The sequence below is a fragment of the Marmota monax genome, unplaced genomic scaffold (genome assembly GCF_021218885.2).
Source record: "Marmota monax isolate L192 unplaced genomic scaffold, Marmota_monax_Labrador192_F-V1.1 WCK01_AAM20220418_F8-fsc00014, whole genome shotgun sequence".
NCBI lineage: Eukaryota > Metazoa > Chordata > Mammalia > Rodentia > Sciuridae > Marmota > Marmota monax.
In genome coordinates, this window is record NW_026695222.1 from 24,214,823 (window position 1) to 24,240,789 (window position 25,967).

At 50.0% G+C, this 25,967-nt stretch overlaps 1 protein-coding gene across 3 annotated transcripts in view; it reads left to right on the top strand.

The window, feature by feature from the left end:
• LOC124085670 (adenosine deaminase) overlaps positions 1-24,667 on the top strand; it is a 29,552-nt gene extending 4,885 nt beyond the window's left edge. Inside the window, exons 2-13 of one of the 3 annotated variants that reach the window (XR_009225796.1) lie at positions 5,331-5,392; positions 8,369-8,491; positions 12,028-12,171; positions 12,859-12,974; positions 14,173-14,300; positions 14,859-14,930; positions 15,017-15,118; positions 15,549-15,613; positions 16,924-17,053; positions 17,609-17,708; positions 22,447-22,642; positions 24,412-24,594. Coding sequence is in view for 2 of the 3 variants with exons in the window: in XM_058575464.1 (XP_058431447.1) it covers positions 5,331-5,392; positions 8,369-8,491; positions 12,028-12,171; positions 12,859-12,974; positions 14,173-14,300; positions 14,859-14,930; positions 15,017-15,118; positions 15,549-15,613; positions 16,924-17,053; positions 17,609-17,708; positions 22,447-22,513; positions 24,412-24,577 (1,275 nt within the window). In the remaining variant the exon portion in view is untranslated. Of the gene's footprint in view, positions 1-5,330; positions 5,393-8,368; positions 8,492-12,027; positions 12,172-12,858; positions 12,975-14,172; positions 14,301-14,858; positions 14,931-15,016; positions 15,119-15,548; positions 15,614-16,923; positions 17,054-17,608; positions 17,709-18,148; positions 18,796-22,446; positions 22,643-24,411 lie in introns of those variants that run through there. The other 2 variants (XM_058575464.1, XM_046433558.2) reach the window with 2 other exon arrangements.
• Positions 24,668-25,967: the final 1,300 nt, after the last annotated feature.

The following is a 25,967-nucleotide window of genomic DNA, read 5'->3' on the forward strand; positions in this document are numbered from 1 at the left end:
AGGTGGGAAGTCAGTCCCTTTCTTACAGCAGAGAGAGGACCCAGCATTGCAGACGTGGCGCAGGGGAGGAGATGGCAATCACTGGGTCATTTGAGCATGTTTTGCAGTGCCAGGTGCTATGCCAGCACTGAGGGTACAGCAAGACGACACAGACAAGGTCCCTGCCACGGAGGGGGTGGGAAGACAGATGTGTTATATATATGAGCCAAAGGTCAGCGGATGAAAACAAGACAGAGTTGTTTTGGGATGGGGGAGGGCTCAGAGCCAAGGATAAAACATCTGATTGGTTTGCAGCCCATCCTGCTGACCCTATGGTTGTCAGGAGCCTGAGTCAGACCTGGGAGTATCTGGGCAAGGGGTCCAAGACCTGGGTCCTCACTCTGGCTCTGCCATTGACAACTGGTGGCCTAGGGTGATGCAGGGTGGGAATGCTCCTCCCTGGGCCTCACCTGGCTGGCTCGCATGTCTTGAGACAGACATAGTAAGCATCTGCTGCTAACTGAGGCTGCTTCTCTCTGAGCTGAGGCTGCACCTCAGCCCAGGGAAGGTTTCCTGGGCCAGCTGTGGTGAGTGCAGAGGAAGGAGACAGATGTGTTATATAAATAAGCCAAAGGACAGCAGATGAGAACAAGAAAGGAGGGTGAGATAGCTCCCCAGAGAGGTCAGGAGGCCAGGCACAGGCTTGGCAGGAGGGCCAGGGAGGGGCTGAGGCCTGTGGGTGGGACTCCAGCTCAGAGGCAGGAGGAGTTGGGTTCCAACCTTGCTCTACCATCATCAATCAATGTGACCCTGGGAAGGCCACTGTGGTCTCCAAGCTGAGCTTGGCCATCACCACGCTGAACATTGTCAGTTGCTGTACCCGTGTGAAGAGAGCCCTGGCTCTCTCTTGCATTGACATTTAAACACTTTTCCCAGAAGTCATCTCACAGATCCTTCGTGCCACCCACAAGGGGGCAAACGGTGTCCCCTTTCCTGTTCACTGCCTGAGTTCCCTGCTCTCAGAGGCTCTGAGGAAGTAGCCCAACTCCCTGTGGTGGCAGGAGCCCCATCTGGATGGTCCTGCCTGGCAACATCCCCTGTCCCATGACCCCCTTCTCTGAAGCTGAGCTTCAGTTCCTCCACCCGCCCCATTTTCTCTTGCTGTGTGGAGTTTGCAGTGCTGTTCCCTGTGCCTGGAATGTTCTTCCTGCCCCTCCCTCTCCTGCTCTGCCTCACTGGCTCCTCTGCATCCTTCAGCATACTGCAGCTCGAGGCCTGCTTTCCTGGGAGGCCACCACTGGCCTCCAGCTGGGCTCAGTTCTTTGGCCTGTTGCTCTCCATTTAGGGCTATGTTTGTATTTCCTGAGGGCCATCTTGGTTTGACCTGTACATTTATCCATGTGACATTTGCCTGACCCCTGTCCCCTGTACTAGAAGGCATGTGCCATGGGATCCCCTCCCCCAGCCTCATTTCTCAGCAGCCTCTTACAGCTCTCATTTCTCAGCCTCCATCATCCCCACCAACGTTTAGGGCCAAGTTCAAAGAAAACAAACTTCTCTTGAACCCACATCCACCTCCTGCCCTCTCGCAGGCCATTTGTTTCCCATTCAGGGATAAAATTTATGAAATAGTCAAAAATGTCTCCATTTTCTCACTCCCCCCTCCCTGTTCAGTATGGATTTGGCCCCTGCTTAGGCCTCTCTAGGGCACTTATTCTCAACTTGACTGCATGTTCAAAAAAAAAAAAAAGGAGTAGATCTTTAAAGAAAGTAGGGCTGGGGTGTAGCTCAAAGGCTCAGCACTTAACCTAGCAGGTGGAGGAGACCTGGGTTCAGTCTGCAGCTGAGCCTTTTGTTCACTCACACAAACACACACACACACACACACACACACACACACACAAGCTAGGCCTGAGTCCACCCCTAGGATCGTGATATGAGTGATCTGGGGCCTGAGTATTTGTGAGTTTCTAAAGGTCCCCTGGTGCTCTAATGGGTTGAGAACTACTCCAGGGTCCCTAGTGCCTATATTCTTAAACCAAGGGATGTTTTTGTGCCCGCATATCCTTGACTTCTGGGAAGGCCTGGCTGTATGTGTTTCCTGTAACAAATTACCACATACCAGGAAGCCTAAAACCACAGAAATTTTTTCCCTTATAGTTCTGGAGGCCAAAAGTCCAAAATCAGGGTAGCAGCAGGACTATTCACCCTCTGAGGACTCGGGGAAGGGGTCCCATTCTGTCTTTTCCAGCCTCAGGGAGCACTGGTCTCTGGCTTGGTGATCACAGTGCTACTTCCTGTGGGGTGCATATCTCTGCCTCTGTGATAAGGACACAAGGTTGTATCAAGGCCCACCAGGTTATCCTGAGAAAGTACTTTCTCTCAAGATTTTTGATAGTCCCATATTCTGCCATATAAGGTCCTATTTTACAGGTTCTGGGGATTGGGCTATAGACAGCTTTAGGGGAGTCAGCATCGAGAGCCCACTATGCTGACCTGGTGGGGCACTGCTCCCCTTGACGTCCGATGGCCAGGCCCTGCTGCTCATCAGGCAACTCTGTCCCTCCCACTTCTGCCTCCCTGGCTCAGCCCTGGAGTGCTGGCCTGTCAAGGCCTGGGCCTAGGCCCAAGCCTCTCCTTCCTTAATGTGCTGTCTCTGACTGCAGCTGCAGGTGCCATCTCCCGCCTGGGTCTCAGAGCGCCTCCTGACCCTGGTATCACTCTGATTGTGAGACAGTTGACAGAGCAGGTGACCTCCCTTCTCTGAGCCTCTGCTTTCTCAAATGTCTCAAAGGTGACTCCAGCTGAACCAAGCCAGCCCTGCCACTCTCCCCACATCCCTGTCCCCATCCTTAGGATCTGGCTGTCTTCCAGGGCTCTCTGCCTTAGGCTGTGGGAATCACCACCCACCCAGGCCTACTCTGAAGTGTTTGTTTCCTTTGACAGCTTTCTGTCCCCATTTTTCCCTGTCTACCTTGTGACAGGGGGTACAAGCCTCTCTGTCACCCTCTCCCTCTGGCCAGCTTTGAGCCCTGCATGGCTTCTCCATGGCCTCAGGAGAAAGCCCAGCTCCCTGTGGCTGCAGAGCCTGCCTGGCTGGTCCTGCCCTGCAGTACCCCTCTCCCAGGACCTCCTTCTCTGAACCTGACCTTCAGTTCCTCCATACATCCCATTTTCTCTTGTTCTGTCTGCCCAGAATGTTCTTCCTGCCTTCCTCCCCACTCTTGCCTAGTTAGCTCCTCCGGGTGGAGCTTAGGGCCTGTTTCCCTGGGAGGCCATCACTGCTGGCCTCCAGCTGGGCTCAGTTCAGAATATGGAACTATCTTGCAGGATTTATGCTTGTGTTTCCTGAGGGGCCATCTTGGTTTGAGACTGCACATGTATCCACGTGACATTGGTTTGATATCTGTCCCTTGCTGGACCGCATGTGACACAGGAACAAGACTTCATCCCTTTTGCTTTGGTCTGCACCCCTAGCACCCAGCAATGCTACATAATTTTTATTAATTGATTGATTTTTCTGTTCTGGGGTGCTCTACAACCCAGCTGCATCCCCAGCCCTTTTTAATGTTTTTTTTTTATTTTGAGACAGGGTCTTTCTCCGTTGCCCAGGCTGGCCTGGGACTGTGATCCTCTTGCCTCAGCCTCCTGAGTTGTTGGGACTCCAGGTGTGGGCCATCTAACCTGGCACTGTTTTTTAGTGAAAGGTGGCGGTGGACTCGTGTTTACCTTTTGCTGTGTGTCGCTGTGTGTCAGGTGCTCCAGGTGCATTAATGTGGTTGACCTCATGAAGCCTTAGGAGGAAGGTATAATGTTCTTCCCATTTGAAAGATGAGGTTATGGAGATGCAGAGAGTGGTGACTTTCTTCAGTTCACACGGGAAGTGAATGGAGAAGCCAGGATGCCAGCTGTCACTGCGTGATGCTCTCAGAATAGTATAACTGCCTCTGTTATATCTTCCCCATAGCCTTACGAGGGTTAAGGATAAGAAAGTAGAGATTCAGAGAGGGGAGGATACTTGCTCTAGGTCACAGAGCTGCTTGGCAGATCTCTGGGCCACAGGGTCCTAATGCTGAGTGTGCTTTAGCCAGGGGTGGGAATTAAATTATTTGGTCAGGGACCCAACAGCTAACTTGACCCCAAGTCTGGGTGTGAGGACTGCTGTTCCTCACCAGGTGGAAGACCTCAGGAGAGATCTGAGCACGCTGAGGTCCTGCCTTAGGAGGCTTGGCATCTCTGGTCCTTGCCAGTCCTGTGGGCCCCAGCCAAGTCTCCTCTGTAAGGGCCAGCTCCCTAGTTGCTGCTCTTCCTCACCAAGGCACCTCACTTTCTTATCTGGGCCTCCAAGTTCCAGAGGTGATCCTTTTCTGGTGGAGATGTCAATGGGGATTTTTTTTTCTTCTTCTCTGGCCTGGGAAGTTTCCTCTGTGACCTGGAATATGCGAAGTCCCTTAGCCCACAGTCTCCCAGCACCTTCCATGCCTCTTACCAGCTGACAGTGAATGCCCTGGTTGAAAGGCAGGGGCTGTTCCCCTGGGGCCATACCTGAGTGCCACAATGTCGTTTATAAGTCCTTACAATTTTTCTTAGACAAGGCGGTGTCAAGTCCCATTGTTTTTGAATTGAGGAAACTGAAGCTTAGGAGATATCAAGCACCTTGTCCGAGGTCCCACAGCCAGAGATGGAGCAGCACTAGGTGTAAAGCCAGATGGGTGGTCTCCAAGCCCCTGCTGGCTTGTGTCTTGGCTTTGTGTACAAGATGTGAGATGAGACTGAGTCCATGGGGAGAGATCGCCAAGACCACCAAGTATCCAGTACCCTACCTAGAGTACTAGAAAGACCTCGTGCTGCTGAATATCAATCCCCCAACTTGGAGCCTGAACTTTTAAATGTGTTACAGGTTCTCACTGTGGTATCTGTAGTCCTTAGCCCTCTCTGCTGAACTTGGATTTGGTTTAGTGAGGTGGCTGAGAGTAGGAGCTATCTGAGAGGTGGCTGGGGCTCAAGGGTTCCCACTGGCTGGCCTTGTGGTTAAGAGCACAATCTTGGGAACTGGCTCTGCCATTGCCTGGCTGGGGTTAGGAGTAGGGCCCTGGGTCAGATGCCTGTTGACATTGCTTGCTCCATGGCCTCAGACAAGAAATTTAACCTCTCTGAACCTCAGTGTCCTCAATTGTGAAAGAGAGATAGCAACTGAGCCCACCCCATGGTGAGGGTTAATTCAAAGCATGTGGTCAGTCAGTGTCCAGGCAGTGGTGGCCAGTGGTCCTCATGGTTGATGTTAACAACCCCTGAAAGTTTCTTCAGGCACCCATGGGTGTTTCCCTCTCTCTTCCCTCTGCCCCTTGCAGGTAGAACTGCATGTCCACCTGGATGGAGCCATCAAGCCTGAAACCATCTTATACTACGGCAGGTAAGTCCATAGCCAGGAGCTGCCTCCCCAGAGGTTGAGGGAGTCCACGGCTCCTCAAAATTTCCTAGAAAAGTCCAGGGTCACTGCTTTTTATGGATCCTTGTGGTAATCAAGCCAGCCCATGGGCAGAAGAAGGTGGTCTGTGGAGACATTTTCTCTCTGTGCACTTGGCCTCTATGGGTTAAGGTCAGGTAGGGCCTCCTTCTGGAGCTGTCTGGGAGATGCCCCCATCCCGCCACTCCTCTCTGCATCCTTCACCTGTTTGCTGCCCACTCACTGTTTGGAGCTGGAAGGACTCAATTCTCCCCCATGATCTTCAAAAGTTCAGCTCTGGATCTAAACTTGCACGTTCTATCCTGTAAACTAGAATCCTCTCAGGTGTCCAGTCACCTGCCCCTCAGGAGAGAACTAGTGGCCCTTGAGAGTTTGTCCCTGACTCGGGAGCACCTCTTCCACCTCCCCAAGATTGTTCTGGTGAGCCGCTCCCTCCACCTTGGTGTTCTTCCAGTGACCCTTTGCCTGGGAGGCTGCTGGTGTGATTTCCTCAGCTGTGTAACACGGGCACACTGGCCTTGCTGGTGCTCCACCCACTCCTCAGCGCTCTGCCTCATCCTCTCGTGAGGTGGGTACTCTGGTGCCCCACTTCATAGGTGAGGACACAGAGCCATGGCAAGTGCAATAGCTTGCCTGGTAAACTCAGGGCAGAGGTTTGAGCAAGAGGTGGACCCCAATCAATGTCCCCCACCATAACACATGCAGCTGGAGGTTTTGGAGAGGTAGCACAGGAAAACCCACTTAGCTCAGGGCCTCCTGCCCATAAACAGCTCAGGACGATTGTGTTATCAATCAGCACCTCATGGCTGCAGCGAATGGAGTGAATCTTGGGCTTATTTCTGCCTGCCCTTTGCCAACTTGGTGCTGCCAACTATTGCCACAGAGCCCCAGAGGGGTCCTCGGTGAGACAATGAGGTTGAATCTAATCACCACTGCGAATGGGTCAGAGAGCGCTCATTAGCGAAAGCATGAAGGCCAGAGCGCAGGGGCAGGGTGGTGGGGAAACGGAGGGAGGAGTCAGTATGGTGGCTGGTCTGATGTCCCTTGTCTCCTGCCACCTCTGTGGACCCTGGAGAGAGGGTGAGCAGTACCAACTGGAGTTTGGCCTGGAGTCAGCAGACAGGGGCCTTGATGTGGGTGTGGAGTTGGCAGGGCTGGAAGGGGGAGCCACTGGCCTGTGGCCTGCAGATCCAACCCATGGTGTCTCCTGTCTCGGTGACTCTCTTCTCACCCTTTCTTCTTCCTTCAGCTCTGGCCTCCTTCCGTCTTCACCAGGGGCCTCTTTCACGTCTTCTCAGTCTCCTTCACGACCTGTCAGCTTTCTCCAAAGCACCACTCCGAACCTGGCCACTCTCTCTTCCTGTTGCTGTCTCTCTCTGTCTCTCTCTTGTCCCTTTTATCTTAAAAGTGGGGAAACTGAAGCTTAGGTTATTCCCTTGGCCCTGGGAATAACCTCCCAACTGTGAACAGATGCCTCCAGTGTCCACTCTGGCCTCCCCATCTCCTGGTCAAGGCCACCATCAAAGTCATTGTCTTCACACAGTCTGACGGCTTGTTCGCCCACAGGCTCTGCAGGGTCTAGTGACTGGACATGGACTTATGGAGGTGACCTTGGGGCAAGCTGGCCCGCAGTGGGAGACTGGACTCTGGGAGTTATCATAGGGTGCCAGGCATCTGTCCTCTATATACCAGGACCACACAGAGTCACCTTGTCCCCTACAGTAAACAGCCAGACGGCTGACTGGCAGGCTGGTGGGCACCCACCTGACCTGGACAGTGCCTACTGGGTCCCCATAGGGAACTAAGGCTACCAGATAGGAAGGGGCATATTCACAGGGGCTTGGAGAATAGGCAGTTGTAAGAATAGGCATCTTCAGTGCTAGTGACGCAAATGTGATAGGAAAGCACTCTACCACCGAGCCACCTCCCCAGTCCCTTGAGGTCCCTTGAAAAAAAAAAAATCTTATTTCAAGGATGCAGCATCTTCTCAACTCCCTAAGGACATTCCCTCTAGATTTTTTTTGTATGTCCTCTTCTCTGCTTTGTTCCCTGAGTGACTTTTATCTGCTCTAGTTTTCTCTCTCCTGTTGGAAGCATTTCCTTGGTTGTCACTTTTCTCTCTCTCTCTCTCTCTCCCTCTCCCCTTTTTTCTTAAAAGTGGGGAAACTGAAGCCTAGGATGAGCCCTGTGCCAGGGTCTGGGTGGGACAGGAGGAGGCAGGAGCACGTGCAGAAGGAGGTGCCCCTGAGCTGGCACCACCTTCCCATAGTCACAGGGGGGCAGGGACACCATTGGGTAAAGGGGGCTCTGAGCAACAGGGGTATTCTCAGCAGGTTGCCAAGATCCAGCCTGTGCCAGGAGCTGGGGGAAGGAGGGGACAGAGCTCTACACTGGATGGCCAGCTCATTGAGACCTTCCACCTCAGGAGCTGCCACACACCCCCTCCTAGTGTGCTAGACCAGGCAGGCCACTCTGATGTGCCATCCAGGAGGAGGGTGGAAGGGGAAGTCCTGCCCCAATTTCTGCCTCAGGCATTGTGAGGCTGCAGTTATTGCCCCTGATAACCCCTGCCTGGGCACAGGACCAGCTGGCTCTAGTCACTCCTGGGGCTTGGGAAGTCCTGGGCTGGTCCTGGCACTTGCAGATGCTGGCCCAGCAGGGACGAGGAAGGTATGTGACATGGAGACTTCAACCCCTGCTTGTCACTCTTGAGATCTGCTGACTTCCCCTGGCTTAGGGCCAGAAGCTCTGGGAAGAATTCCAGTCCTGATTCTCTAGGGGCTGGACCTCAGTTTTCCCATCTGTCTGAGGGAAGGAGTTGGATGGAGAGTCCCTGGGTTTCCTGCTAGGCTCCGAGTGGAGTCTTCCATCCCACCCCGTCAGGCCTGGCTGGATCCTCCACCCTCACTGTCTTCTTCTCAGGAAGCGAGGGATCGCCCTCCCAGCTAACACGGCAGAGGAGCTGCAGAACATCATTGGCATGGACAAGCCCCTGTCTCTGCCAGAGTTCTTGAGCAAGTTTGACTACTACATGCCTGCTATCGCGTGAGTCAGCCCAACCCACGGGACCCAGGGCAGTGTGCATCTCTGTGCCTAGCACCAGGTCTAGCCCTCAGCCTCTGGGAACCACAGAGGGGCCTTTTGGACACATCTCTCCAATGTCTTTGGGCCTTGGTTGTCCCTTCTGAAAAGTGGATGTGATGAATGGAAATGCCTGCAATGTCTACAAAAAAGTGGCAGAATATGGGAGTTAAGAACGCTGATACTAATCTCAGACTCTGGGGTGGAGTAACAGCAATATTGGGCAGTTACCTTCTTTGGGCCTCAGTTTTCCCATGTGTATAATAGGGCTGGCATTTGGAAGGGACCCAGCACTGTCCTCAGCAAATCCTTCTCACTTGGAAGACTGGAAGATAATTACTCCCTCTGTAGACACCAGGCACTGGGGCCTGTGTAGTGTAGCTCTCATTGCTTCCTTTTTTTCTTTTTTTTTTTGCAGAACTAGTGGTAGAATCCAGAGGCACTCTATCACTCAGCTACATTCCCAACCTTTTTTAAATTTTGAGTCAGGATGTCACTGAATTGCCCAGGCTGATCTTGAACTTGTGATTTTCCTGCCTCAGTCTCCTGCGTAGCTGGGACCACAGGCGTGTGCCACTGTGCCTGACTTGCTTCCATTCTTAACAGCAGAAATGTCTTAGGCAAAGAAGAGTATAATACATGTACAGCTTACAGAATTGGGTTTCACTTTGTAAGTTGTCAGTAGTCCTGCAAGGTAAACATGGCCCTCATTTGCAGAGGCTCTGGGTGGTGAAAGAGCTTGTCAGGACCACAGAACTGGCCAGGGAGAAGCTCCAATTCTCACCCTGGTCATGCCTCAATCCTCATTCTGGTCATGCCTCAGACCTCCTGGCCCAAGGAGAGGGCCCCACAGCAGGCAAGGATCTGCCTTAGCACTCAGTCCTGTAGACTCAGGAGACAAGAGACAGGGTGGGGTGGTCTGGGGAAGCTTCCTAAAGGTGGAAGGGTGGCCATCTGTGAGGGACACAGGTGTGGGACATCATGCTAGATTTGAGGAAAGTATTGCAAGATGGGCCAGAGGGGAAGGTTGTGAGGTGGCCCAGACGGGCTGCTGAGAGACAAGACGGAGCGCAGAATCCAGGGAAGGCCGAGGTGGGCCCAGGCTGCTGACTCCTTGCTGGAAGCCTCTGGGCTCAGTGTTGAAGGTACCTCTGCCCTCGCCCATGGCCTGGTGAGCAGACATGCAGGGACATGTGTCTCTTCTCCCCACAATACCCCTATGCCGACCACACAGGTGCACAAGCAGAGCTCCGGCCCACACTGTGGTGCCTCATGAGGCCACCATCTCCCATGCCACTGGGCAGCTCCCATCTCACTAGACAGAAGAGGCCCAAGTACCTGGAGGCCTGAGTTGGGCAGACCGTTAGATACCATCTGTCCAGAGCTGCATGGTCCCTGAAAGTCTGTCCTCCCTGACCCCATGCCACCACCACAGATGACAGACAGAGAGCCCCATCTGGACCCTATCTAGACCCAGGGAAACAGGTCCAGAGAAGACATGGGGTCAAAGGCCAGCATGCCATGAATCCAGGGCTTCTCTCCTCAGTTCATGGCCTTGTGTTGTGAGGCGGAGGCTGGCTTCCGGGGCCTGGGTTCAGGGAGGGGTTTGAGGCTCCTTTTTGCCTGTCTTGAATCAATGAGTCTGTGGGGACATTATTAAGCCATGAAAAGGGTCCAGAGGTGGGCATGGGACAGTGCCAGAGAAGTCTCATTGACCCTTTCACATCTAAGCCCCTTCCCTGCCCCAGTTCCCTGTCTTCTGTGTCCTTTGGAGTAAAAGCCAAGGGCCCCCTGTCAAGGGCACAGCCTGTGTGCTCTGGGTCCTTACCTCCTGACCCTCACCCCACCACGTCCCCTGCTTAGTCCTCCCCTGTCCTTGGACACCAGGCACACTGTGACCTGGGACTTCTGCCCTTGCTGATCCCTCTGCCTAGAACTCAACCTTCTTCACATCTCAGCTCTGATGTCCCTTTCTCAGTGAGGCCTTCCCTGACTACAGTCTTGAGAGTCACAGTGGCCTTTTCTGCTTTCTTGGTGTCTGTAGAACTGGCAGCCGTGGGGCCTACTGTGCATCACACACTCGCTGGCCGGCCTCTTGCTGGATAGCAGCCTCTACGGGACAGGGACCTCCCCTCCTGCCCACAGCACACCCAGTGCCTAGGACCATGTGGCCACAGTGCTGGGACTCAACACCCTCTTGGGGAACGAATGAGTGACAGCTGTGGGGAGGGGCAGTGGCCAGGTGTGTGGGGGCGAGTGAGCAGCCTCCTCCCTAGGGCAGGTCTGAGGCCCAGGGCCCTGGCCTGTCCCCGGAGGAGCCAGCTTCCTGCCTCCTCTGCCTTCAGGACCCCTCCTCCCAGGCAGGGCACACCTTCCCATCTGGGCTCTCAGGCCCTGACCTTCCCTTAGTAACCCTTATGTTCCACTCTTCTTGGTGAAAACTTCCAGGTAGGCACAGTTCTCTGGCGTTTGGTCAATGCTCACGAAGGCCCTTGCAGGTGGGTTTATGCCTCACTTCTGGAGCCAATACTCGGCAGCAGCCACCAAAATACTTTTAGCACTTGTGGGCTCTGCTCCAAGCACTGGCCTAGGTGAGGTTTATGATATTGAGCTCATCTGTCTTCATGATAACTTTTGATGTGTCAGAGAGGGTGACTAACCCAGAGTCACACAGCAGATAAGCCCATGACCGATTCTCAGGCTCCTGTAGCTTATGGAGACTAGATTCTAGTAGGGGAGACAGGAGTGGCTTCTAAAAGCCGTGAGATAAATAATCTCAAGTGTTATAAGGCCTGTGGAGGAAAATGAAGGCCAGGGGAGGGGTGAAGATTGACAGAGGACCCTCCTATAAGCAGGTGGTCAAGGAAGGCCACTGAGGCCAGGAGGCTATAAAAGGAGGGAAGAATTACAGGATGGGCCAGGGCAGGGGATTTGCCCTCTGGTGGAGGGGGCTGCTACCCAAAGGCCTGAAGTGGAAATGACCAAGTTTGACTGACCTTGGCCAGAAAGAAGATCTGGTGGCCTCAGAGAGTGGGTGAGAAGCAATGCGCTGTGAAGCCTGGCGAGAGCCAATCATGCCTGTGGGCTGGGCGTGAATTTGGAGTTCACTCCTCCCGGCTGGAGGAGAGGAGCAATATGCTTTGGTTCCCTTTTTGTCTTTGTGGTGCTGGGAATGGACCTAGGGCCTGGGGGAAGGTAGGCAGGTGTTCCACCCCTGAGCTGCACCCAAGCCCCGGCTCCATTTTCAAAAGCTTGCTCCAGAGGCTGTGTGGAGAGTGGGGTGCAGGGTAAGCATGGAGACAGGCCAGCCAGCAGCCACGGGTGAAACCAGGGTAGGCGTGGCTTGGAAGTAGAGCTGCAGGTCTGGGATCCTACCCAGCAGACGCCCAGAGCTTGGGGCTGGGGAATGAAGGATTGGGGGCCAGAAAAGGTTGGGGTCAGCCTCATTTGTTCCTGGAGCTCCCAAGGGGCTGGTCCCAACCCTGTTCTTCCCTTCCCAGAGGCTCCAGAGAAGCCATCAAAAGAATTGCCTATGAGTTTGTGGAGATGAAGGCCAAAGAGGGCGTGGTGTATGTGGAGGTGCGCTACAGCCCACACCTGCTGGCCAACTCCAAAGTGGAACCAATTCCCTGGAACCAGGCTGAGTGAGTGACAGCCTGGAGAGGAGCTGGGCTGAGGGGGTCTGTGTTCCACTCTTCTTGGTGAAAACTTCCAGGTTTTTCAGAGGGCAGGACCACTGGGAGCTCCTAACCTTGATCTTGGTCTTGATCCATGGCCTCATGAAGATGGGCTTAACGTGGCCATAGAGATATGGTCCCCCTCCCTCACCTGGAGGTTCATGATTTACTCTGGACAAAAGTGTTGGCTGTGTCTCACGCCCATGGCTCTGGATGCAGGCCTGCTGTCAGGGCAGGCTAACCCACTTAGCCAGCAGCTCTAAGGGTCCTGCTCAATCCCCTAGTAGGAATGAGTCTGGCCTGTTCTTCCCCCACACTGGGCCCCCGGGGATTTAGAGTGACATCATGAAGCCCGCTTGCCCCACCTTCAGAGCCTCGATTCTGATCCCTGTGGAAGGCAGTAATCCCCAGGCTGAGCTTCGTCATGCTCTATTTCCATCCAGAGGTGGAGAGGGGTGGCCCGCACCCCCACACCGGGATCTAGAAGTGCCCAGACTGCTCTAAGAAAGCTGGCAGGGGGTGCTGGGGCTCAGGGTCGTCTCTGTGAGTCTTTCCTCAGAGGAAGTGGGCAGTGGGGGAGACTCCCCACCCCTCGGTAGGGACTATCCCAGGCCTTCCCTCTGCCTCAGGCTATCACTACTCCTTTCCACACAGAGGGGACCTCACCCCAGATGAAGTGGTGGACATAGTGGGCCAGGGCCTGAAGGAGGGGGAGCAAGACTTTGGGGTCAAGGTGCGATCCATCCTGTGCTGCATGCGCCACCAGCCCAGTGAGTACCATCAGTGCCTGCCCAGCTGCCCACCTGACCCTGGCCCCAACCTTCTGCTTGGCCATGGGGCCGTACATGGCCTCCTCTGTGCCCCTACCCCATGGTATCCCATGAGCACATCAGCAGGGTCCTGGAGCTCCCAAAGGCACCAGAGGCCTCCTAGGCTGGCTACGAACTTCCTGGTGATACCATCCTCCCTGGGAAAACCAGGCCTTGACAACTAACTACATGACCTGCAGAAAGCTCAAAACCAGAGGAGCCTGAACAATTGTTCTCCCATGAGACCCTGTGGGCCCAGCCTCATCCTGTCCAGGCCACAGAACCCTTGCATGGGCCTGATTTCTGGGATTGCTGAGAGGACACCCTTGTCCCTGAACCTGATCAAATCTTTAGGGCTTTAGCTTCTTGGAGCAGAGCCCCATCATGTGCCCTTAGGCAGGCAGGTCACGTCACCTCCCTGGGCCTCAGTGACATGTTATCACAAGAGGATCATGCTCGTCTCATCCCTCCACCCTTAGAATCTGTGGGAACAAAGCCAAGGGTCAGTGCCAACCTGCGGGCCCACCCTGGGCAGCGATTCACATGCCTTGTCTCTAGCCCTTGCAGCAGCTCTGTAGTGGGACTACCGTGATTTATTCCCATCTGACAGATGGGAAACCGAGGCAGAGAAAGGCAAAGCCTCTTGGCCCCTCAGGAAGGCACAAAGCCCCGAGTTAAATCCAGAACTGTGTGGTTCTGAAGCTTGTGTTCATTTATTCTTTGTCAACATAACAAAATGACGACAGGCTGAGGGTAACTCATGCATTCGTGGTATGGCTGGCAATACCAGTGTGAGTTGCATTGGAGATACAATGTTAAGCTCTGTGTCATCCCCTTTAATTGGGGGGACTGATTGGCATTGAGTGGGGGAACAGCTCAGACTCTGTCCTTGGTACTTTATACATGGCCTTGGCAAAGCCTCAGCAGGTCCCTGTGTAGAGGTGGTGGGTTCTCTCTGGGAAGAGAGGATTCCGAGGCGCGGAGCAGTGCAATTTGACAAAGGCCATGTGGTTGACTCAGCAGCCAGGATTTGAGACAAGACACTGGGATCTTTGTCCTGTGCTAGCCTCTGATGGGTGCATAGGACAGCAGGTAGGAGGGCTGAGGGATCCCGCTCCACCATGCTGCTGATGGAGCCCTGGTGGGCGTCTCGCCACAGACTGGTCCCTGGAAGTGGTGGAGCTGTGTAAGAAGTACCAGCATCATACTGTGGTGGCCATCGACCTGGCTGGTGATGAGACCATCAAAGGAAGCAGCTACTTCCCGGGGCATGTGGAGGCCTACGAGGTGGGCCCGTGGAAGGGGAGGCTGGCCCTGGGTGAGCTTGTAGGAAGAACTCACACGGATGGGGAGTGTGGGGCCTGCTGCATCCCTAAATGTGTCTTGGCTGGGCTGGGGGCTTGGGATTGGGTATAAAGCAAAGTCCTATGTAGCACTGAAATCTTGTGTTTAAACCTGCATCTGCCTATGATTTGCTGTGTGACTTTGGGGCAAGACTGTCTCTTCTCTGAGTCACTGTTTCCTTGGTTCACACTTGCTGGTTGGCCTTTGTCCTGCTACTTAGCTCTTCTGAGCTTGTTTCCCCTTGGTAAGTTGGGTGTTATAATACTATGACTCTCAGATGGTTTATACAAACCATTTCAAACAGTTCCCGACACATGGTAACTGTGGAAGAACTGAGAGCCACAAGCACTTAGATGGTGATTGGGGGAATCAAGACCAGGCTGCCCAGTGCTGTAGAAGCAGCTCAGCCTGGTGGTGGGGACAGTTCAACCTGCCCATACTCAAACCCAAAGTGCAGGAAAGGCTGGGCCTGTGGGTCCTGACTGGCTCTTCCCCTTCCAGGAGGCGGTAAGGAGCGGCATCCACCGCACCGTCCATGCCGGAGAGGTGGGCTCTGCAGAGGTGGTCCGAGAGGTGAGAGCCACTGGCCCTGGAGTGGCCCTTGTTCCCTGCCTCCCTCCACCCTCTCTCCCTACTCAGCTCCATCTGCTGCTCCACAGGCTGTGGACACACTCAAAACAGAGAGGGTGGGACATGGCTACCACACCCTGGATGACCAGGCCCTCTACAACAGGCTGCGGCAGGAAAACATGCACTTTGAGGTGAGGGGGCCATCAGGTAGGGGGAGCCGGTCTTGGCTGTCCCACCCCCTCCTGGACAGAGCAATAGAAAGCCAGGAGAGTGGGTCTGGGGTTGTGGCTCAGTGGTGGAATGCTTGCCTAGCATGTGTGGGGCACTGGGTTTGATCCTCAGCACCATATTAAAAAATTTTTAAATAAAGTTCTTAAAAAAAATGCAAAACAGTGGTTTAAAAAGAAAGAAAGAAAGAAAGAAAGCCAGGAGGGTCTCAAGAGCTGAGGAGCAGACTAGCCGGCAGGAGCGGCCAGTGGGTGTTCCAGTGCTAGGCATGGAGGGTTTATAGGGCTCAGCCACACGGAGGCCAGCAAGAATGGTGACCCTGGCCACCCCAGGATGCAGGAACAGGGTGGTGCAGCCTGGAGCTGCCTGCCAGCCACGTATCTGCTCTTGCAGGTCTGCCCCTGGTCTAGCTACATCACAGGCGCCTGGAAGCCAGACACGGAGCACGCAGTCATTCGGTGAGGTCTAGTCCTGGGATCCATTTGATTTTGTTCCTGGGAAGCCAAGGATGGGAAGGCAGTGCAGGGCTGGGGACCGGCCCACGCTGTGGGATTCCTTTAGGAAGCAGCTTAGCTGTCCTTACCTTCCACACGGGGAACCTGGAACTCAGATGTGCTAGAACTTGGCTGAGGTCACCCACCTACCCTCTGGCAGAGCTCTTCTTCTTGGGCCTCCAAGGTCAGTCTTGCCTGTGTACGCTGCTCCTGGGGCCTCGGGGTGCTCTTGGTTCCACTTTCCCGGCTCTCAGGCCAAAGCCCTTCTGTCCTGTGACTGAGTGCTGGCAAGTGGTGTCAGAGAGCCAAGCTGCCTTCCCCTGAGGAGGATGAGGACAGCCATAACTCAGAGTGACTATGGCGGCCAGTGCTGGCCTGCCTGCCACGCTTAGTGAAGGGAAGGAGTGTGTGATGGCGAGGGTCCCCAGCAGGCCTTGGGAATCTGGAGTCGAGGTGCCCCAGTGGGGGCTTTCCAGTGCATGTGGGCAGATAGCCTGCGGGCTATGAAGGCTCAGGAGCCATCTGCACAGTCATGGTGCCTAAAGGGGAAGCAAAGACACCAGGAGATGGTGGAGCCAGAGGCTAGGAGAGAACCCAGGAGGATTCAAGGGGCAGGAAGAAGACACAGGTAGATGGAAAACCAAAAGTGTCAATAAAAATCTAGGGAAAGCACTTTAAGTAGTGTCAAATTCTGCTACAAAAGTCAAAGTAAAGGGGTCTGGGTTGTGGCTCAGTGGTATGGCACTCGCCTGGCACGTCGAGGCCCTGGTTCGATCCTCAGCACCACATAAAAAAATAAATAAAATAAAGGTATTAAAAAACTAATAATTAAAAAAGAAGTCAAATAAGGGAACAGCTAGGAAAACTCCATTACATTTAATAAGACAGGGGTCAGGTCAGGGATGCTGCCAACAGGGGAGTGGAGGGAGGGGACTGAGGACTGGTTGGGGAAGGGTGTGGAGCACCGTCCCTGAGCATGGGCAGGAGGATGGTGGCTGGAGGGCCACTGCTTTCTCAGCGCCCCAGCCCCCACTCTCCCTGCTCTCCCATCAGGCCCTTCCTCTGCCTGGCTGGACTGATGGGATACATTAGGGTCTTAAGTTGCTAGTTAGGTGGCTTTGGACAAAGTCCCCTGAGCTCTGTGATGTGTTTCCTACTCTACCAGAATATGCTCCTTCAGGTCTAAGGCTGTGATGATCAGTGGGGGCTGGGAACCAATATGCAGGGACCATTCACAGGAGAGTGAGGAGGCTCTTCTCCCTCCCTCACCCCAGGTTCAAGAACGACCAGGCCAACTACTCACTCAACTCAGATGACCCGCTCATCTTCAAGTCCACCCTGGACACTGACTACCACATGACCAAACAGGACATGGGCTTCACCGAGGAGGATTTTAAGCGACTGGTGAGTGGTTGTGAGCTGTCACTCTTGCCCTGGGCCTCAGGGCTTTGTAAGGCCTGCAGGTCATGTCCAGGGCTTGGGACCCCCCAGGGGGTGGGAGTGGGTTTGTTGATGGGAGTCCACCATAAGCCAAGCCTACTGCCAGCTGCCTTCTGCAGAGGGACACCTTGGTGGTGGAGTCTTGGGTTTAGCCTCTGCTTGGGCCGAGCATCTTCAAAGACTCCCTTCCCCAGAATGGTGTGCCTAGCTGTAGAAATGTGTTCTTAGATCCCAGGCTGAGCCCGGGATCTGGGGACACGATGCCATTACTCCCTGCAAGGGTCTCTGGCCCCACACTTCCAAGGATCTCCCAGTCTCCAACCTTCTCCTCACATCCTGTATCATGTAGTGCCACTTTAAGAACACTCTGCTCTGCCACTTGCTGCCATGTGACCGGGACAAGTCCTTCCCTTGAGCTTCCCTGCCCATGCTCTAAGGAGGATGGATTACCAGTAGGTTGCCAAGGGCTCTCTTCCTTGCTGTCTGGTTCTATATGGTCTGTCACCCTGGCCCTTCTAGAACATCAATGCAGCGAAGTCCAGTTTCCTCCCAGAGGATGAGAAGAAGGAGCTCCTTGACCAGCTCTACAGAGCCTACAAGATGCTGCCAGCTGCCTCTGGTATGCTCCTATCTGGGCAACTGCCTTACCCTGGCTCTACAACTTTCTGTGACTTCTACTAAGAACCCTTCTTCTCTCAGGCAATACCAAGAATGGACAATGAGTGCCTGGCTCCTGGGTCAGGGTTGGTGACAGCTTCAACCGATGGGTTTATTTCTGTAGAGCTGCTGTCTGTAGAGCCAGCCCAAGGGCAGACTTGTGAAGGCCAGTCCCAAACTCCAGGCATCTCTAAGGCTGTCTAAAGCCAAAGCCCAGGAGTTGGACCAGATCCTGGCTCATTCTGCTCCCTCCTTCCTGTGGCCTTGGAAAGGCATCTACTTATTCTCCTTGCCATCTAAAGAAGTGAGCTCCTTCCTGGTTTTGGAGTTCTCTGAGTTTTACAGTATCCAGGGACTGTGAGTGTTGGCCTGATCTTTCTGCTTCTCTGACCTGACCCGCAGGGCAGAACCCCTGAAGACAGCATGGCCCCCCTCTCCAAGCCCTCACCCTGTGGATGGAATCTTCACAACTCTGGGATCAAGCAACATTCTTACCTGTATTCCTTCTAGGAAGACTGATTTTAAGAGCTACTGATGCTCTCAAGCCTGTATAAACACAGAACTCGGCATGGCTGCATCTCTCCTCTGATTATGTGCCTTGGCCAGGGACCAGGGCCCTTGCCAATGGCATGGATGATTCTGAAACCCTCCCCCTAAGGCAATACTTGCTGAAAATCTTGTGGGAGACCAACCTTATACGTGACTGGGTTACACTCCTCAGCTGGTGCTGAGGCGCTCAGTCGCAGAGCTTTCCCCACCCTTCTTGGGTGCGAGGGTCACTGTCTCCTGCATGGGTGTGTCTTGCTACATCCCCATGTGTGAAGCTACGCTCACCTGTTCCTTTGTAATATAACCTCTTGCCCTGTTTAGGATAGAATCTTCCATGGAAGTGCCTTGTGTTGTCCCCTTTTCTTACTGTGCCCTTGGGTATGGCCTACCCAGGTGTCAGTCAACCTGCTGACAGTGGACATCATGAAGATACTAAGTCCCCCAAAACCTGACCCCTTGCCTCATTTGAATAGCTTCCCTCAATAAAAGGGGTCATCACATGCTCTCGGCTCTCTCTTTCTTCCTGCAGACCCTTAAGGTCAGAGGAGCCGTCACAGCAACCCCAAAGAAAAAAGTATTTGTGTCTCTTGTGTGGTTATTTCATGTAGCCCAGTTAACCCAGTTTAACTGGAGTGACCCCTGAGCCTTTTAGTCGTGAGAACAGAAACCTGGCAATTGGCATCCAATGTGGGCCGAAAGGTCAGTGTCTTTAAGCTGCAGGGACAAAAGCGACAAATGCTTGCTCTTAAGGGGACTCCAATTTAAATATTAAAAGTTTAGTGAAGTTGAAAGTTCTCTCCAAAAGTTAAGCATGCTTAGGATTGTAGAGTATTGTGGGCTGAATTGTAGAAAGTAAGTGAATTAGACAAAAGGAAAATCTGTGACGTTAAAATTTTTAATGTCGGGGTATAATTGTAGAGATTCTAAATAAATATAGTTATTAAAAAGGGAGAGAAAATGTTGTGATGTTTACCTGGAGAGAAATAAGTTTCAATTTTCCATTGTTTTCATCAATACTCAAAAAGGATGTACTGACCTTTTTGCTACATGATTGTCCTATGAATCAGAATGGCTATAATTCAGCTGCTGGGGACAAGAGACTTTAGCTGCTGTGGACAAGAGACTTTAGCTGCTGCAGCTTGCTGCTCACTATGGGGTCCTAGCCCCAGGGGCCAGCAGTGCTTTTAACCCTTAAATTACTTGACCTAAATGATGAACACAGACTGATCTGATGGTAATGCTGGTGTCTGTCGCTAAAAAACTTTTGGAGCACCCACATGCCACAGAAAAAAGTGCAGGATGCAGGAGTACACAGGTTGCAACCGCAGGTGGCAGAGACAAAGCAAGCTGCTACCACAGTAGGATCTTGGCCAGGCGGGGGAAAATGCAGACAAAATCAAACAAAATGCAATCGGCTAGGAAAACTTGGGGAACTTTTGCCCTGACTATGGGCAGCAGACTCCATATTGTTTGCGTCACCCTGGTAACAATGAGGTGCCTGGCAGGAAGAGCAGGCTTCCTGTTCCCACCTCCCACACTTTCGTGGGCTTCCGATTGGTTCTTCCACAGTCCCTCCCTCCTTCCAGCCACTAACCTGTACTTCCTCTTTCAGATTGCTACCAGAGCTACTCAGAGCCTATATTTTTAAGAATGCCTATCTGTAAATGTTAAAGAAAGATATCTTTTTCAGTCAAAATTTAATTCCACAGATTTCTGTGTTGCAGCCCTAAATTTAAGTTAGTTCTGAGTTAAATAACCTGACTTTTCTCTATAGTTGTGTTACTAAATAATGTTCTATTAATAAGAGATATCAAACATGCTTGTTTGTATTTAACTTTAATTTTGGAGGTTATGGGGATGCATTTGCTCGCCACAGGAACAAAAGCCGGCATTGTTCCTGTGATGACCAAAAAATCCTTATTCTCATTCCTAACTATAAAAAATAAATATGTATACGCAAGGATCTTATTTCAGTTACATAAAGTGACGTCACATAAAAGAGTGCACTCCTAAGTAAAAATAAATTGAAATGGATCCAAGTATTTTAAAAACCACATGGTTGCATAAAGTTAATACAATTATAAGTTATGTCCTTATTCTTAATACATATTTTTCTAGATATTCAGATAACCTATATTTGTTAATCTATAAAATAATTAGCACATGTCTAATTGTTTAGTTAATATATATTTGCCTAATTGTTTTTCTTCACAGAAAACCCATAATTTATATGTTTTATACGTACATTTATCAGATACTTTGTCTTTTCAGTTACAGATATTTGAGATAAATGTATTTACTATAAATTTGCTTTTAAGTAAAAATTTAATCTTCAAGTAGTTTCTAATTCTCAAAGTTATAGTTCAAACTCATAAGATGATAAACAAATATAATTCTGTCTACAAAATATCTAAAAAATTTAGCTATATTTTCATTGATGTTTCTTATCAAAGTACAATAATTTGTTTATAGATTCTAAGGTTTTCAGAAATTGTTCCAAAGTATAACCAGAAAAAAATTCTAAAAGAAAAAGATGCTTCAACAAAGAGAAAGCATACATTGGATCCTAAAAAGAAGAAAGAAATCATTTTTGGGTAAAACAAGTTCTTTATAATCATATTTCAATGATAAAAGTATTTTCCTAAATAAAAAGATTTTTATATTATTATCTAAACAATGATGTAAAAAGTTAGAACAATTAAAAAAAGATTTATATATACTGGACTGACTATAAAAATTTTAACTTATTAATTCAAGGATATTTCAGACTATTTTCCTAGTTTGACTATACTGATGTGAGCTAAGATTTTGTCCATATTTTAACATGATAAGCATCTATTAAAATGTAAGTTTATTTCCTTAAAGATCCTTATTGCCTAATAATTCTTACTGTTTAAGACAAAGATTAATTTTGGTAAATAAATTCACATCGTTCATTAAACACTAAATATATTGAACTACTAACTTGGATCCCAATTTTGACAATTGTCCTTTGAGATTAAATTTGATTGATTGTAAGACACTGAGACACTATTGATTCTTACATTTTTGTTAGATAATTATGTGATTTAAAAAACATTTTGTTAGGACTGAAGTTCTCCAAATTAAAGCTATATGTTACTTTTGAGCAATAAAGTTTATAAACTTAAAAAATTCATTGATATTATATATAAAGTTCTCTGGCTTGACCTATTATCTATAAAAAATACAGTAAGATTTATATAGTGCTCCCTACACTGGGAAATAACCTTAATCATATTTTTTAAAGACAATTAAGAGATACCTATTTAAGAGATAATATTGTAAAATATATAGATATTTTGAAACCTTCTCTCAAAAAGAGATTGAGGGTTCTTTCTAAATAGGATGGATCGACTAGTCTATATTGGAAAATTATAATAATCAATATAAAGTAAATCTATTCTTAATCATTTAAATATTTGTACTATTATCTATAACTTAAACTAATGAAACTATGACTTATGCCAAGCCTTTACTCAATTTTATTAAATTAAAAAAAAAAGGGGGGGAATACAGGACTCCAGAGAGACACACACTGGATTTTACAAATATTTCAAGTTTTTTCTTAAATTGTAATATTGAGAGTCTTAATGTTACTGAGCATGATTCATAAATTAAATCAGACATCAAAGGAGAATTTTAACTAGTCATCATGATAATGACTGAGAAACCTGGCCCAGGAAGGTCAATTTCCAGCTACAGAGTTTACAACCATGCAGCTTCATGAGCTTGTCAGGTAAGTAAAAATTATGAAAAGGCTTGTATGGACCCATTTCCCAGGTCCATCTTTAATGTGTCTTGCAGTGTGGACTGGAAAGTCCACCCATGAAACTAGATTAATTGTCCTGACTGTAATGGTCAGTTATACCTATATATTGATTCTGTGGTAAACAGACTGTCTGGAAGTATCTTTTGAGAAAAAGATAGTGTTGAAATAACAGATTGTTCCACATCCTTATGGATGGCGGCTATGGACCAGATGTGAGTAACACCAACTAAGGGCCAGTTATCTATGAGGGATCATGCCCTGAGTCTTAGTACTACTCTCTTCATCTATCTGTGTCTCTTGGCTTTGTCACAGTATTACTGTTTGTCTGTTGATGACCTTTCTCCTTCCTTCCTGAACGCAGCCTCACCAGCCCAGTGCTGTGAGCTGGGTCCTCCATGGAGAAGAAACCTGAGTTTGCTGATCCTAAGGTAAATGCTGGCGTGGAGGCCATGGGGGCATTATCTATCAAGAAGACAGAGAGCCCTCTCGGGACAATGCCTTGCACACTCCACATCACCCTGTTTGGCCCTGGAGGATGGCTGGTTAGTCAATGACGGGTAAGATTCCTCAAGGGAGGGACAACCTAAGACAGGCACAGTCGCAGAGGGGCCATCAGGAGAAAATTTGGGGGCCAACAGAAGTGAGGCACAGAATCTTACCCCCCCATACTGGTACAAAGGCCTAATTCTTTACCCCTTCTGAGAAAGGTCTCCTGCCCCATGGCTGCTTTACTTCCCACATCCAGCTCAGATCAGAACCCAAGTGACAGACAGAGACGTAGTCAATAGTGACTGCCTGCTCACACAGCAGGAGACAACTGCAGCTACAGGAATGGGCCATGTCTGGATGCTTTTCTCTTTCTTGGTTCCCATTTTTTTTTCTATGCTTTTTCCCTTTTCCTTTCTTCTCTCATCAGGGTTCTCCTTTAGCAATAAATTTAATAAACAGGAGGAAATGATAGAATAGCCTTCAGTTGCAACTTAACAGCTATGAGCATTTAGAGTTTCCTCACAGTATGGTTACATTAGGCAAAAGATGATTGGCTTATGGATATTATCTTGCTTATATATGACTGACGGGCATGCCCCACTCAAACCCTATAATAGTTGTGTGCATTCCAAAAAGAAACTGAGCTACTAGATGTCAATTTGAGGTTTGTCTCCAGCCAGTTATCACCAGCTCCCGTGACTTAGGTAGCCAAAGTAGCTGAGCAACAAATTGACCACATCAGTGACAGGAATGTATGCGAGACAGCAGATGAGAAACCCAAGCCAGCTAATTATGCTGGACTTTAGTGACTAAGACTAGATTTACCCATATGGACAATTGTTGGAAAGATTATTAAAATAGATTTTTCCAAGAGTATTTATATTACTGACAGACCTAATTAACTCTTAAATGTCAGAGTTAAGAGTAAAAATGATAAATACCCTGTAGCCTGTAAAAATATGACTTATTGCACCATTAGTTATTGCCAGCTAATATTACAGAGCTATATAATATGATGAAGTTAATATTCAGGTTTTAAAACAGGCATATGTCAATTGACCAGACCTAGGCAAACTGCTGGTCTCATAAAATCGCTGAAGTGACTACTTTAAATATTATTCCTTACTTATTCAATTGCAGCCTTTGTGGCTATGTCTTAAAACTTACAATGGATGGATTTTCTTAATGTTTGACTTAAATTACTTCCAAAGTCCTTCATGGTCAGATAAGTGCTGATGGAAGGATGAGAACTAAGTAATGATGTTCTAGAAGACAATGTAATGAATAATGTGAGTGAGGCCTTTGCTCTGTGGTTTATGGAGAGGCCTAAATGCCATGGCAATGAAAATGTCTGTTACTATGGCCAAACACAATGCATACCAATAAAATTGGAAAAAGATTAAAAATCTTCTGATGAGTGTTTGGCGAAGTAATAATAATCTGGATTATTGTGTTGATTGTGTTATGAAGATGATATGTTTTCTACTAATTGTGTTGTGAAGATGATATGTTTTCTACTAATTCTTTTTGTGTCTCAATAGCAGTTCATGATGACCTTGAACCAAGAGTCAAGTGACTGAAAGAAAATTTCCCAGTTACATATTTTTTTTTTTATATTAAGAAAGGGGGAATATGTGGGAGACCAACCTTACACGTGACTGGGTTACACTCCCCTGCTGGGTGCTGAGGCGCTCAGTTGCAGAAATGTGGCTGAGCTTTCCCCACCCTTCTTGGGTGCGAGGGTCTCTGTCTTGTGCATGGGTGTGTCTTGCTACAGCCCCAAGGGTGAAGCTACGCTCACATGTTCCTTTGTAATATAACCCCTTGCTCTGTTTAGGATAGAATCTTCCATGGAAGTGCCTTGTGTGTGTCCCCTTCTCTTACTGTGCCCTTGGGTGTGGCCTACCCAGGTGTCAGTCAACCTGCTGACAGTGGACATCATGAAGATACTCAGCCCCCTGAAACCTGACCCCTTGCCTCATTTGAATAGCTTCCCTCAATAAAAGGGGTCAGCATGTGCTCTCGCTCTCTCTCTCTTCCTTCAGACCCTTAAGATCAGAGGAGCCATCACAGCGACCCTAAAGAAAAAGGCATTTGTGTCTCTTGTGTGGTTATTTCATGCAGCCGAGTTAGCCCAGTTTAACTGGAGTGACCCCTGAGCCTTTTAGTCGCGAGAACAGAAACCAGGCAAAATCTGGTGCTCAATAAAGCAGCTGGTGTCTGATACCACGCAGCCTGTGGTGTGTGCTGCTGTGGTCTCTGGCCGGTGACCTGATGGTAGGAATGAAAGGAATCCCTGGGACAAGCAGCAGGGTCCAATGGCCTCATGGAGGCTTCAAATGGGAAGCTGGGGCATCCAGTGCAGGAGCCCAGGTTCTTCCCCCAGAATACACAAGGCTCCCACACTCCCACTCTACTCTAGGATTCAAGGGGAACCATGCTTTCTTGAAGCTGTCAATGGGGTGAAAGAGGGTGAGGCAGAGGAGGACTCATCAGAGGTCACCACCTAGGAGTGTGCTGGCAGCCACATCTTCTCAGTAGCTCACTGGGAACCTGGGTGGCAAGGGAGCCCAGCTGACTGCAAACCCTGGAAAACAAAGCTTGCTCCTGCTTTGCTGTTTAAAAAAGAGAGTACCTGAAACAAGTCACACAAATCATTATTTATTTCCTGGGACCTAAGTGTCACTTATCTTGGTAAAAAGGGCACAGAATTGCTCATTTAGTTTTGAGCCCAAATTTCTCTAAAACCTGATCTGTGAGTGCCCCCACCCTGTATGTGGTGATGTGGGGCGCTTCCCCTGCCTCCCCTGGTTGAGAGGGGTCTCGTCCCTGGAGATGGGAGTCCCCTCCATTCTAGGTGCAGTGCAGTGGGAAACTCCCTCTGATGCCCAGGGTTTAGAGGCCTCCCCTCTGGGGGGCGGAGTCCCCTGTACAGTGGGTGTGGTGGTGTCTGGAGCCCCCATGGTATCTGGGGACTTCCCATGGACATTCCTCTGGTTGACCACCCAGGCACAGTGTGAGCCCTCTTCAGCTCTGCCAAATGTCCCACACAGCACCAGAGATGGGGTGACCTGCTGAAGCTGCAGAGCTTCTCTGGGATAGGTGTGACCCACCAAGATGCTGATCAACATGCTGACTGGAAGACATCATGAAACAAGACTCCAGCCCTGAAGCCTTATCCCTACCTTGCTGTGCCCCCTTAAATAAACCATGGGAGTGATTTTCTAATTGTTGATGAACACAGTATATATATATATATATATTTTAATGTGGTGCTGAGTATTGAACCCAGTGCTTCATGTGTGTTAGGCAAGCACTGTACCATGTGCCACAACCCCAGCCTTGATTTTCTAATTGTCTAGCTTCAACACCTCTGTGGACTGAACTTATCAG